The 13522-nt window shown below is 65.2% G+C and overlaps 2 protein-coding genes across 2 annotated transcripts in view; both read right to left on the bottom strand.

Moving 5' to 3' along the window:
* Positions 1-3472, bottom strand: part of PDE2A (phosphodiesterase 2A) — a 37267-nt gene extending 33795 nt beyond the window's left edge. The window contains 1 exon segment of the mRNA XM_071734362.1: positions 3363-3472. Within this exon segment, the coding sequence (XP_071590463.1) occupies positions 3363-3383 (21 nt within the window). The 5' untranslated portion in view covers positions 3384-3472.
* Positions 3473-6895: 3423 nt separating this feature from the next.
* On the bottom strand, positions 6896-7729 carry LOC139791763 (calcium-binding and coiled-coil domain-containing protein 2-like). Its single transcript, XM_071734361.1, has 2 exons — positions 7436-7729; positions 6896-7081 (listed from the first exon to the last, which is right to left on the bottom strand). The coding sequence occupies exons 1-2, from the start codon at positions 7727-7729 to the stop codon at positions 6896-6898; spliced, it is 480 nt and encodes a 159-aa protein (XP_071590462.1).
* Positions 7730-13522: the final 5793 nt, after the last annotated feature.

Raw genomic sequence — 13522 nt, 5'->3', positions numbered from 1 at the left:
CTATTTCCTGCCCATCTCCTGGGACTGGATCCACCCAGGACCATCCCCCCAGGAGCTCCGGTGGGGACATTTGGGGACAACGCAGGTGCCAGGGAGGGGACCCGGGAGAGGTGGAATGAGGAGACGTCGCCGTTCCCGCATCCCTTCCCGGGGTTAATGGGATCGGGGGGGGAGAGGAGGGGTGGTCAGGGAACTCATTTCTCAGGAGCTGGGAAAATTGAATTCCCGGGAATCTGCAGCTCAGGAGGAATTCAATTTGGGAGCTGCGGAGCGGGGCCAGGGCAGGCAGGGGCTGCCAGAAGCTGCTTCTCCAGGGAGAGGAAAAAATCCTTTAGTTTTCCATCCCAAGGAGGAGCCGGGGCCCAGGATCCACCTCCCATTCCCATCAGGACTGGGGGGGGGGGGGGGAGAAGGGGAAGGGGTTTCACTCCTCTGGGGAAACTGAGGCACGGCAAAGCCCAAATGGTTCCCGAGGTTGGGAAGGTTTCCAGCACCTGGGGGTGGGGTGGGTGCCCCCGCCACCTCCCCGCACCCTACGGCACCATCGCCCCCCCCCCCCCCCGCGTCACCTCCCTGCAAAATGTCAGCGCCCGGCTCCAAAAACCTGAGCTCAGCTCTGGGGGACACCCCCACCCCCCCCCGGCTCCTCCTCCAGCTTTGGGATGCACCAGGAGCACCCACACACCAGGTTCTCTGCTCAGGGTGCACCAGGAGCACCCACACACCGGGTCCTTTATTCTTGGGGTGCACCAGGAGCACCCTCATCCCAAACCCTCTGCTCAGGGTGCACCAGCAGCACCCACACACCCCGTCCTTCATCCTTAGGGTGCACCAGGAGCACCCTCAACCCAAATCCTCTGCTCGGGGTGCACCAGGAGCACCCACATCCCAAACCCTCTTCTTGGGGTGCACCAGGAGCACCCACACACCAGGTTCTCTGCTGCAGCACCCACACACCCCGTCCTTTATTCTTGGGGTGTACCAGGAGCACCCACATCCCAAATCCTCTGCTCAGGGTGCACCAGGAGCACCCACACACCGGGTCCTTTATTCTTGGGGTGCACCAGGAGCACCCACATCCCAAATCCTCTGCTCAGGGTGCACCAGGAGCACCCACACCCTGGCTCCTCCATCCTTGGGGTGCACCAGGAGCACCCATACACCCCATCCTTTATTCTTGGGGTGCAGCAGGAGCACCCACACACCACATCCTCCATCCTTGGGGTGCACCAGGAGCACCCACATCCCAAATCCTCTGCTCAGGGTGCACCAGGAGCACCCACACACCGGGTCCTTTATTCTTGGGGTGCACCCCCACACCAGCTTCTCTGCTCGGGGGGCACCAGGAGCACCCACCCCCCACTTTCCCCCTCCCCCCCATGCCTGGAGGTGACCTCGACCCCCGCTCCGATCCCATTGGGCACAAGAGACCCAAACCCCACATCCCAACCCCCCAAAAACCCAACACCTGGGGACCACTTGGCTGCACCCACCCACCCAGCCAGCCCGGGGTGGGGGGGGGGGGTCGTGGGGGGTTGGGGGTCCCGCTGTGTCCCTCAGCGCGACCCCCGGGCTTGGGTGGGGTGAGGAGGAAGCCAGCCCTGCCCAGAAGCTCCTGGGCTGCTTTTCCTCCCCCCTTTTTTTTTTTATTGCCTCGCTGATGTGTTTGCGTCCGCCGGAGGAAATTGTCACCGGGACAAACACCCGCACACGCCATGTGTGTGTGTCCCCCCCCCTCCCCTCCCCTATCCCTGTCCCCCTGTGTCCCCCCACCCCTCCAGCGCCAGCTTTACAGATGGGGAAACTGAGGCAGGAGCCACCCTTGTGTCACCAGCCCGGGGATGAAGGGAGGGGGTGAGGGAGCAGGGGGATAGAGGAGGGGGGTGATGGGCTCTGCCACCCCCCCCAGCCCTCCCCACCCCCCCCCGAGCTCCTTCCTGCTCAGCCAGGGCTGCGAACGAGTCCTCAATTAGGGGCTGATTCATGGCCCAGGCCGGGTAATTGCATTGGGGTGGCAGCTGGGAGGAGGAGGAGGAGGAGGAGGATGATGATGAGGAGGCACCCGCAGCTTCAGCCTCACCCCGGGGAGGGCTCGGTCTGGCTGGGGGGGGGGAGGGGGAAGCTTATGGGGGGGGGTCAATTAACCCCTAAGCTTTATATACCCCTTCTATACCCCCCCCGCCCCCAAAACCTCCCCCTAAGCCTCGGGGATGGGGGTCCCGAACCCAGCAGCACCCCGGGTGAGGATGGGGGGGGAGGTCCTGGAAAATTTAGGGTGCCCCCCACCCCGGCCGTGGCTTTTTGTCCCGGGGGGAGCAGTTCTACCCCAACCCCCCCCCTGCTCCTCCTCGGGGTCTCCCCAGCACCCCCACCCCTCAAGCTGGGGGTCCAGGTTAAACCCCCCCCCCCCACACACCCCCTCTGGCATTGAGGGGGGGAGTTTACACCCCCAGGAGTGGGGGGCTCCCTCCTCACCTCGGGGGGTTGGGGGGCTGGGTGCCCCCCCTCCTAGGACAGGACTGGGATGAAGAAGGGGTCACCAGGACCCCCCTCTCCCCCTCCCAGCTTGCCCAGTAAGGAGCCCCCATCCTGGTCCTGCACTGGGGACACCTCTGATGTCCCCAACCCCAGTTCTGGGGAGGGGGGGGCTCAGTGCACCCCCCACCCCTCAATCTCAAGCATTTCCTTCCCCCCACAACGCCTTAAACCCCCCCCCCCCAGCTCTCAAAGCCCTCTCCCCAACCCAGACCACCCCCCAATTCCCCGACCCCCCCGGTTTTGTGCACACAGAGAGGAGGGGGGGGGGACACACAGACCAAGCCCCCAACCTGGGCACCCATGGGTGCTGGAGACAAGGATCCAGCCCACGGACAGTGAGAGGGTGAAACCCCCCCCCGGCCCCCCCAAGCCGCCCCCTCCCCAAATTGCGTTGGAAGGCGCCAAGAGCACAAAGGACCAAAGGGCTTCCCGGGGGGGGGGAGCCTCAAATCCCCCCCCCTCCCCCCAAAAAAAAGGTGCGTGGAGGGAGGGGAGGGCTCAGGGGTGATGGGGGGCGGGTGGGGAACCCCCTCCCCAGCACCCAACCCCCCCCACTTTGGGGACACACTGCCTGCTCCTGCCGTGCCCGGGGGGGGCTGCAAGCAAGGGGGGGGGCCACAGACAGGGAGTGGGGACCCCAGCACCCCCCCCTCAGCATAATGGGGACCCCCAGACGCAGGGACCCCCCCTCCAGCCGTGAAACCACCGCACCCCCCCCCGGGACCCCAATTTCCAGGGGGTGGCTGGGCAGGACACCCCCCCCCCCAAACACAATTTATTACCCACCCCCCCACCATCCCCCCCCCCATCCGGGGGTCGCTTACGCTGTCCTGGAGGGTGCCCATGGCGTGAAACCCCCCCCAAAACTCCCGGTGCGGCTGCGGGATCCGGGACCGGGATCGGGATCAGGATCAGGATCGGGACCGCCCGCCCGGTCCAGCCCATTTCCTCCGGGATCCGCACCCCCCCCCCCCCGCCCTATAACCCACCCCCCCGCCACCTCCTTCCTGCGTGGTAGGAGGGGGGGCACACGAGGCCCAGCGTGTCCCCAAGGGTCGGGGAGGGGATCACACAGCCCCCCCCCCCCCCAGTGTGACACCCCCAGAATTATCCCCCCCAGACCCCCCTCTCCCAGGAGCCACCGAACGCGGGGGGGTGGAGCTGGGGGGGGGGGGGGTTTGTCGCATCCTGCAGCCGGGACCCCCATCCCTACCATCTCCGTGCCTCAGTTTCCCCACTGGCCACGAGCTCGGTCCCGGCTCTCCCCGGAGATGAGGGGCTGGAAGCTCCCCCCGAGGAGGGGGGGGGATGAGGGAGGAACCGACCCCCCTCCCCCCGACCTCTCAAAGAGCCCGACCCCGGGTGGGGGTCCCACAGCCCCCCCTCTTCCCCCCCCCCCCCCCCCGAGCAGGACAGACCGGGAGCCCTGGGTCCCCCCCCAAAATGCTCCCGGGACATCCCCCCCCCTCCCCCCGGTAAACACGGGGACCCCCGGCACTCCTGGGGGGCGGGGAGATGGAACGGGGGTCGTGGGTGGGAGGGGAGCTTGAGTGGGGGGCTTGAGGGGGGGGGTGGTAGGGATGGGGGTCCCGAGTGGGAGGGGGTTGAGGGGGGGTTGGGTGGGAGAGGAGCTTGAGTGGGGGTCTGGGGCCGGGGGGGACATTTAGAAGTCCTGGGTGGGAAGGGAAGAGTGGGGGGGGGGTCCCGAGTGGGTGGGTGGGGGGTTGTTGGGATGAGGGTCCCGGGTGGGAGGGTCCTGGGGGTGCCGGGTGGGACGGGGGAAAAATCGGGATGAGGATCCCGAGTGGGAAAGGGGTGGAAGGAAGTGAAGTGGGGTGGGTGGGGGGGATGTCCCGGGTGGGTGGGTGGGTGGGGTGGGGGTCCCATGGTCCCCACCTGTAGCGCTTCCGAACCGGGCGGGGTCTCCTCCGCCTTCAGGAAAAGCTGCTGCGCACGGCTGAAAAACCGGAGCAGTGCGGTGAGGATTTGCGGTACCCCCCGCACCACCCCCCCCTCACAAACCCCCCCTCACAGCACCCCCAGAACCCAACACACCCCCACCCCCTTCCTCCTCCTCCTCCTCCCCCAGGGGATGCGGGATCCGCCGCTCCCCGCCCCGCACCCGCCCCGCACCCGCTCCGCTCCGCTCCGCACCTGCTGCGCGCAAAGGGGGGGGAGAGGGGGGAGGAAAAGGGGGAGGGCTCTGTGGAGGGTGGGGGTCGCTATTGTGGGATGCGGTCCCTGTTGTGGGGTGGGGATCCCTATTATGGGGTGGGGGGAGAGGGGGGATCCATAAGAGGTGGGGCTCGGGGTGGGGGTGGAGGGGGGGTGATCCATATGGGGTGGGAGTCGGGGTGGAGTGGGGGTCATGGAGCTCCATAGGGGGTGGGGGTCGAAGGGGGATCCATAAGGGGTGGGGGTCGGGGTGGGGGTTCCTGTTGTGGGGTGGGGGTGGAGGGGGGGGATCCATATGGGGTGGGGGTCAAAGTTGTGGGGTGGGGGTTCCTGTTGTGGGGTGGGGGTCGAGGGGGGATCCATAAGAGGTGAGGGTCGGGGTGGGGGTTCCTGTTGTGAGGTGGGGGTCGGGGTGGGGGTCCCGATGTGGAACAAGGGTCGAGGGATCTCTCTCTGTTTTGGGGGGGGGGTCCAGCCCCCTCCCCGTGCTGTCCCTCCCCCCTTAGGAGCTCTGCCCCAAATGGGGTTGGGGTCCCCTAACAACCCCCCCCCCCATTTTTGGGCAGCTCTGGTTCGGGGTGGGATGTGTGGGTGCACAGAACCCCCCTCCCTCCTGCCCCCCATCCCGGGGGGGATGGGCAGGGGGTGTCCCACCCACCCCCCACCCTGACCCCGCACCCACAACTTGGAAGAGCACCCCCTCACCCTTTATTTTTGGATGGGGAGGGACCCCCGTCCCCTGGAGACGACCCCACTTGGGGACCCCCCCCCCCGTGTGGAAGTGACATCCTCCCCCCCCTAAAAGTCCTGGTCCTCTCTTGGGGACAAACAACAGGATTTTGGGGGTGCTCCCCCCACCCCTGCACAGCACAGGGAGCACCCTGAGCCCACCCAGGCTTGGTGACCCCATCCCACAAATATGGGGGGGGTTCAGCAGTGATGGTCAAGAGGATGGGGGCTGTGTCACTGTCACCCGTGGCGAGCAGGGGGGTGGGGGTGGGGGTGGGGTTGGGGGGGGACACGAGGTGACACCGAGAGGGAGAGGAAAGGGGGGGAGAAAGGGGCAGGAGATGGAGCAGCCCAGGGGACAACGATGCCAGAGTCCTTGGGGTCCCCTCCATGACATCTCAGAGCCACAGGGTGGGTGTCACCTCCAAGGTGGCATCTCAGAGCCACGGGCTGGGGTGTCACATCCTTGGCATCTCACAGACACGAGATGTCCCCTCCATGGTGGCATCTCACAGCCACGGGGTGGGGTGTCCCCTCCATGGATCAACACCAGCTCCAGAGTGTCCCCCTGCCTTGGGGTTCTGTCCCCCTGCCTTGGGGTTCTGTCCTCCTGCCTTGGGGTTCTGTCCCCCTGCCATGGGGTTCTGTCCTCCTGCCTTGGGGTTCTGTCCCCCTTTAATGGGGTTCTGTCCTCCTGCCTTGGGGTTCTGTCCCCCTGCCTTGGGGTTCTGTCCCCCTTCCTTGGGGTTGTGTCCTCCTGCCATAGGGTTCTGTCCCCCTGCATTGGGGTTCTGTCCTCCTGCCATAGGGTTCTGTCCCCCTGCCTTGGGGTTCTGTCCTCCTGCCATGGGGTTCTGTCCCCCTGCCATGGGGTTCTGTCCTCCTGCCATGGGGTTCTGTCCCCCTTTAATGGGGTTCTGTCCCCCTGCCTTGGGGTTCTGTCCCCCTGCCATGGGGTTCTGTCCTCCTGCCTTGGGGTTCTGTCCTCCTGCCATGGGGTTCTGTCCCCCTTTAATGGGGTTCTGTCCTCCTGCCTTGGGGTTCTGTCCCCCTGCCTTGGGGTTCTGTCCTCCTGCCATGGGGTTCTGTCCCCCTGCCATGGGGTTCTGTCCCCCTTTAATGGGGTTCTGTCCCCCTGCCATGGGGTTCTGTCCTCCTGCCATGGGGTTCTGTCCCCCTGCCATGGGGTTCTGTCCTCCTGCCTTGGGGTTCTGTCCCCCTGCCATGGGGTTCTGTCCCCCTGCCATGGGGTTCTGTCCTCCTGCCATGGGGTTCTGTCCCCCTGCCTTGGGGTTCTGTCCCCCTGCCTTGGGGTTCTGTCCTCCTGCCATGGGGTTCTGTCCCCTTGCCTTGGGGTTCTGTCCCCCTGCCTTGGGGTTCTGTCCTCCTGCCTTGGGGTTCTGTCCTCCTGCATTGGGGTTCTGTCCCCCTTTAATGGGGTTCTGTCCCCCTGCTATGGGGTTCTGTCCTCCTGCCATGGGGTTCTGTCCTCCTGCCATGGGGTTCTGTCCCCCTGCCATGGGGTTCTGTCCTCCTGCCATGGGGTTCTGTCCCCCTGCCATGGGGTTCTGTCCTCCTGCCATGGGGTTCTGTCCTCCTGCCATAGGGTTCTGTCCTCCTGCCATGGGGTTCTGTCCCCCTGCCATGGGGTTCTGTCCTCCTGCCATGGGGTTCTGTCCTCCTGCCTTGGGGTTCTGTCCTCCTGCCATGGGGTTCTGTCCCCCTGCCTTGGGGTTCTGTCCCCCTGCCATGGGGTTCTGTCCCCCTGCCATGGGGTTCTGTCCTCCTGCCTTGGGGTTCTGTCCCCCTGCCTTGGGGTTCTGTCCCCTTGCCATGGGGTTCTGTCCCCCTGCCTTGGGGTTCTGTCCTCCTGCCATGGGGTTCTGTCCTCCTGTATTGGGGTTCTGTCCCCCTTTAATGGGGTTCTGTCCCCCTGCTATGGGGTTCTGTCCTCCTGCCATGGGGTTCTGTCCCCCTGCCATGGGGTTCTGTCCTCCTGCCATAGGGTTCTGTCCCCCTGCCATGGGGTTCTGTCCTCCTGCCATGGGGTTCTGTCCCCCTGCCATGGGGTTCTGTCCTCCTGCCATGGGGTTCTGTCCTCCTGCCTTGGGGTTCTGTCCCCCTGCCATGGGGTTCTGTCCTCCTGCCATGGGGTTCTGTCCCCCTGCCATGGGGTTCTGTCCCCCTGCCATGGGGTTCTGTCCCCCTGCCTTGGGGTTCTGTCCCCCTGCCATGGGGTTCTGTCCCCCTGCCATGGGGTTCCACCATCCTGCTGTCCCATCTCCATGGGGTCTCACCACCCCACATGGTTTGCCCCCTCCACCATGTCCCAACCTCCATGGGGTCCCAGTAACATGGGGTTCCATCCCCATGGTTCCCACCCCCGTGGGTCCCATCCCCATGGGTCCCATCACCTCCATCTCCCGTGGCCAAGGGGCAAGATTTGGGCTGGGGGAGGGGGTTCTCCTGCGCATCCCCCGTGAACCCCCGGAGGTCACAGACCCCTCCTGGGCACCCCCGAAGTGCCCAGGCCACCCCCACCCCGTGGTCCTCAGCACCCACCACAGCTCCAGGGCTTCCAGAACCCCCCCCCCGGGGTGATGGGGACCCCAACCCTGCCCTCACTAAACTTCTGCTCTCACCACCCACCCCCGCACCCCCCGGACCCCCAGGACCCCCCCAAGCCTGTCCGTGGAGAGGCACCCCCACCCCCAAGGCTGGAGGGAGAAATTCCTTGGGGTCCCCCCCCATCAGGATTATCCCCCCCCCTCCCCACAGCACCCACGGGTGTCAGGGGTCAGGGTCGGGGAGGGAAGGGGGTCACCACCCACCCCCTGCACCCCACGTTCCGCTGCCTGCACCCGAAGCCCCCGGGAGGTGCTGGGCTGGAGGTTGGGGGCTCGGGGCTCGGGGTCAGGGTGGCCACGGAGCCACAGGGCCACCTGGTGGCCACCGGGACCGCCGTGGGGCTGGCCCTGCCCAGGGGCCACCAAAGAACCTCTCCCGGGGGGTGGCGGACGGTGGTGGGGACCTCAGCCTGGGGGTGGCACACGGTGATAGGGACCTTATCCCAAGTGGTGGCACAAGGTGACACCTCACCCCGGGGGGTGGCACAAGGTGACAGACACGTCACCCTGGGTGGTGGCACAAGGTGATGGGGACCTCATCTTGGGTGATGGAACAAGGTCCTGGGCACCAAACCCTGGGTGGTGGCTCACGGTGATGGGGACCTCATCTTGGGTGGTGGCACAAGGTGATGGGCACCATATCCCAAGTGGTGGCACAAGGTGACACCTCACCCTGGGTGGTGGCACAAGGTGATGGAGATTTCATCCTGGGTGGTGGCACAAGGTCCTGGGCACCAAACCCTGGGTGGTGGCACATGGTGACAGACACCTCACCCTGGGGGATGGCACAAGGTGACAGACACCTCATGCTGGGTGGTGGCACAGGGTCACACCTCACCCGGGGGGTGGCACAAGGTGATGGGAACCAAACCCTGTGTGGTGGCACAAGGTGACAGACATCTCACCCCAGGTGGTGGCACAAGGTGACAGACACCTCACCCCGGGGGGTGGCACATGGTGACCGTGGGGCTGTCAGGAGCTGGGTGCCCTGTGGCAGCTCCTGGCCCGGCAGGATGGTGCCACTTGGGGTGTCATTGTCACCAGAGCCACAGCTGAGCCTGGCACAGCTGTCCCAGGACACAAAGCCACCTCTGGGCACACTCGAGGACACTCTGGGGCTGTCCCCAACTGTCCTGTCACCAGCTGCCCCCCCCCCCCCCATGAGCCTCTGGGGACAGGGGTTGGGGACACAGGGCTGCAGGGACAGTGGGTGCAGGAACAATGGGGTGTGGGGACAAAGGGGTGCAGGGACACAGGGGTTGGGGACAGAGGGGTTGAGGAGACAGAGGGGTTGGGGACACAGGGGCTTGGGGACACAGTTTAGGGACTCAGGGATTGGGGACACGGGTTGGTGACAAAGGGGTTGGGACAGTGCTGCCAGCCCAGACCCCCAGCTCCCTCCTCAGCTCCCCCTGTGGCTCCTGCAGCCCTTGGGACCCCCGAGGTCACCCCCGAGGTCACCCCAAGGTCACCCCGAGGTCACCCCCAGCACTGTCCCCTCAGCTGGGGACACACGGAGCACCCACCCCACCCCAGGGCCACCAATCCAAGGGTTGGGCAGAGGAGGTTCCCGGCTCCACCTCCCCCATCCCATCCCATCCCATCCCATCCCGGGGGGTTTATTCCCAATTCTCTGCCCTGGGGGTTGGAGGTGGGGGGGGGGCACCTGGATCCTGCCTCTCCCCAGAGATTCCTGCCAGGAATTCCGGCCCCAGCTCCAGCTGCAGGGAGGGTGCTGGGCGGGAGGGAGCAAAGTGCGGGATGTTCAGGGATGAGCCCCGGCTGCACCCCCAGAACAAACAACGGGGGGGGGGGGGGGAGGGGCTGCGGGACGGGAAAATTCCCGGGTTTCCTTGGGAAAGTGGGAGCGAGGCAGCAAACACCGGGAATGAGGGGTGGGAAAGGGGGTGTGGGGAATTTGATGCCTCTGGACCCCCAAAATAGGGTGGGGTGTGGTGTGTGTGTCCCCCCGGCGTGCCTTGGGTGTACTGGGAATACTGGGAGCAGTGGGATGGTGACGGGGAGGGATGGAGGGAGGGATGGAGGGATGGATGGAGGGAGGGATGGAGGGATGGAGGGATGGATGAAGGGATGGATGGATGGGTAGGTGGATGGATGGCAGAGGCAGCTCCTGGCTCTGGGAATCAGGCTGGTGCCACCTCCCCCCTCATCCCTGATCCCAGGGGTTGGGGACACAACTGGGGTGACCCCAGGTCCCGTGGGAAGCCCGAGAGATGCCGGAGCTGCAGCAAAGCCAAAAAAAAACCCCCAGCCCCCAGCCCAGGGAGTGGGGAAACTGAGGCAGGGGGAGCCCTGCACCGTAGCACCCAGTGCCTGCAGCAACACTGCCTGGGATTCCGGGAGCTCTGGGATTCCGGGAGCTCTGGGATTCCGGGAGCTCTGGGATTCCGGGAGCTCTGGGATTCCTGGAGCTGCTGCAGCCGATGGAGATTTTTATCCTCTGCATCCCTCAGCCATCCCGGGAAAGTCAGGCGGGAATCCGGGAATCAAAGGATCCTCTCAAAACTCCCCAAATCTTCCCCACCCCCCCCACCCCCTGCAGCCTCCAACTCCATTGCTTTGCACCAGGGGTTTGCACTGCTTTGCACCAGGGTATCATTACTTTGCACTGCTTTGCACCAGGGGCTTGCACCGCTCTGCACCAGGGGTTGCACTGCTTTGCACCAGGGGGCTCTGTGCACGGGATGTGTGCAAGGTGTGTGTGTGTGTACGGGGTTTGCACGCAAGCACTGTGCGTGCAAGGGGCTGTGCGTGTGCAGTGTGTGTGTGTGCAAGAGCGGGCTGCACGGTGTGGGTGTGCACGTGTGAGTGCATCGTGCAAGCGTGGGGGGGGGAGGTGAATAGGAGGGGGAGGTGCGGGCACTGGGGGGCATCTGCACGGTGATCAGTGAACCCACGGTGATCAGTGAACCCACGGTGATCAATGAACCCCCAACCCACTCAACCCCACACTTGCACCATTTGCACCCCCGTTTGCACCGTTTGCACCACAGCCTTTGCACCACCTGCAGCCCCACATTTGCACCATTTGCACCCCAATTTGCACCGCAGATTGCACCACATGAACCCCGGTCCTTGCACCCTCTACACCCCAGAGCTTTGCACCCCACATTTTCACCCATTTGCACCCCAATTTGCACCCCACACTCGTCCCCCCCCCCCGCAGCCCCACGCTTGCACCATTTGCACCCCACTTTGCACCATTTCCACCCCAGTCTTTGCACCCCACACTTGCCCCCTCTGCCCCCCAATATTTGCCCCCTCCCAGCCCCACACTTGCCCCCCACGCACCCCAATTCTCACCCCACATTTGCCCCCCCCCCCCCCCTCCCCGCACCCCACATTTCGCCCCCTGCGTCCCCCACGCCACCCCACGCAGCCCCCCAACTCTCCCGGGTCCCCACGCCGGCTGCCACCCCACGGGTGACAGGACGGGGACCCCCGTGTCACCCCCCGGAGCCCCCCGGCACCCAGCCCAAGGGACAGAGGTGTCCTGGCACCCCTCGGTGTCCCCTAGGCAGGGACAGTCCCCGGGGGGTGGCAGCTGGGGGGTGACACTCGTGTCCCCAAGGTTCAGGGGAAGCTCTGGCTCCTTTTGTCCTGATTTTTGTGCCCGGATTCGGGTTTTTTCAGCCCAATCAGGGGAGGGTCCGGCTGAGCTGGGCCAGCAAGGACTGACGGAGCCAGCAGGGTCTCTATGGTGACAGCGCCACAGGGGCCACCGCAGCGCAGAGTCACGCGTTGCAGGGACAGAGGGGGTGGCAGCAGCTGATTTCCCGTCCCGAGGAGGTGGCAGGGCCACCTCCGCTGGTCCCCGAGTGTCACCGAGCCCCGGGCGTGGTGGCCACGGGTGGCTCCGGATTGGCTTCTGTACCCTTGGGTGGCTCAGCCCCAATTGTCACCCCCAGCCTGTCCCCGGGGGGTGTCCTGGGTGCCTGGGGACAGAGCACACACAGAGGGACAGGGGAGAGGTGACATCCGGGGGGACAGCGGGCATCTGGGGGGACAAGGGTGTGTCCAGGGGACAGCGTCCATCCAGGGGGACAACGTCCATCCAGGGGGACAAGGTGTGTCCAGGGGGACACGGTGTGTCCATGGGGACAATGAGCATCCATGGGGACAAGGTGTCCAGGGGGACAGCGTGTGTCCTTGGGGACAATGAGCATCCATGGGGACAACGTGTGTCCAGGGGACAATACTCATCCATGGGGACAATATCCCACCAGGAGGACAACCTGCATCCATGGGGACAAGGTGTCCATGGGGACAGCGTGTCCATGGGGACAATGTGTGTCCAGGGGGACAATGTGTGTCCAGGGGGACAACTTGTGCCCAGGGGACAGCGTCCATCCATGGGGACAATGTGTCCATGGGGACACCATGGCAAGGGGCACAGCTGTGCCCAGGGGGGCAATGAGCATCCGTTGGGGACAGTTTGTGTCCAGGGGGACAACGTGGATCCATGGGGACAACGTCCATCCATGGGGACAAGGTGTCTGGGGGGACACTGTGTGTCCAGGGGACAGCGTCCATCCATGGGGACAAGGTGTGTCCATGGGGACAAGGTGTGTCCATGGGGACAATATCCAACAATGGGGACACTGTGTGTCCATGGGGACAACCTGCATCCATGGGGACAAGGTGTCCAGTGGGACAGCGTGTCCATGGGGACAGTGTGTGTCCAGGGGACAGCATCCATCCATGGGGACAAGACATGTCCAGGGGGACAATGAGCATCCATGGGGACACTGTGTGTCCATGGGGACAACTTGTGCCCAGGGGACAGCATCCATCCCTGGGGACAAGGTTTCAAGGGGGACAGCGTGTGCCCAGGGGGACAACATGAGTCCTTGGGGACAATGAGCATCCATGGGGACAGTGTGTGTCCACGGGGACCCTGTATGGCCAGGGGGGCAGCTTGTGCCCAGGGGGACAGCATCCATCCATGGGGACAGCGTGTGGCAGGGGGACAGGGAACATCCAGGGGGACAGGGAACATCCACGGGGGGACAGGGGGACAGGGAACATCCATGGGGACAGCGTGTGGCAGGGGGACAGGGAACATCCACAGGGGGACAGGGGACAGGGAACATCCACGGGGACAGCGTGTGGCCAGGGGGACAGGGAACATCCACGGGGACAGGGGGACAGGGGACACCCCTGGGGACAATGTGTGTCCTGGGGACACATCCACATGGGAATTACACCAAATCCTCAGCACCTCAATGAGAATGGCACCCAGGTGGCACCCAGGTGGCCCCCAGGTAGCACCCAGGTGGCCCCCAGGTGGCACCCAGCCAGGTAGCACCAAGGTGGCACCCAGGTGGCACCCAGGAAGCACCCAGGTGGCCCCGGGGCAATAAGGAAGCCCCCAGCCCGGTGCCACCATCTGGAGGGTTTGGGGACTTTGGACTTGGTGCCACCTGCTCCCT

This window comes from Heliangelus exortis, chromosome 1 (genome assembly GCF_036169615.1).
Source record: "Heliangelus exortis chromosome 1, bHelExo1.hap1, whole genome shotgun sequence".
Lineage (NCBI taxonomy): Eukaryota > Metazoa > Chordata > Aves > Apodiformes > Trochilidae > Heliangelus > Heliangelus exortis.
The sequence above is the reverse complement of the archived record's forward strand: the minus strand, read 5'-3'. Positions and strand labels throughout refer to the sequence as shown.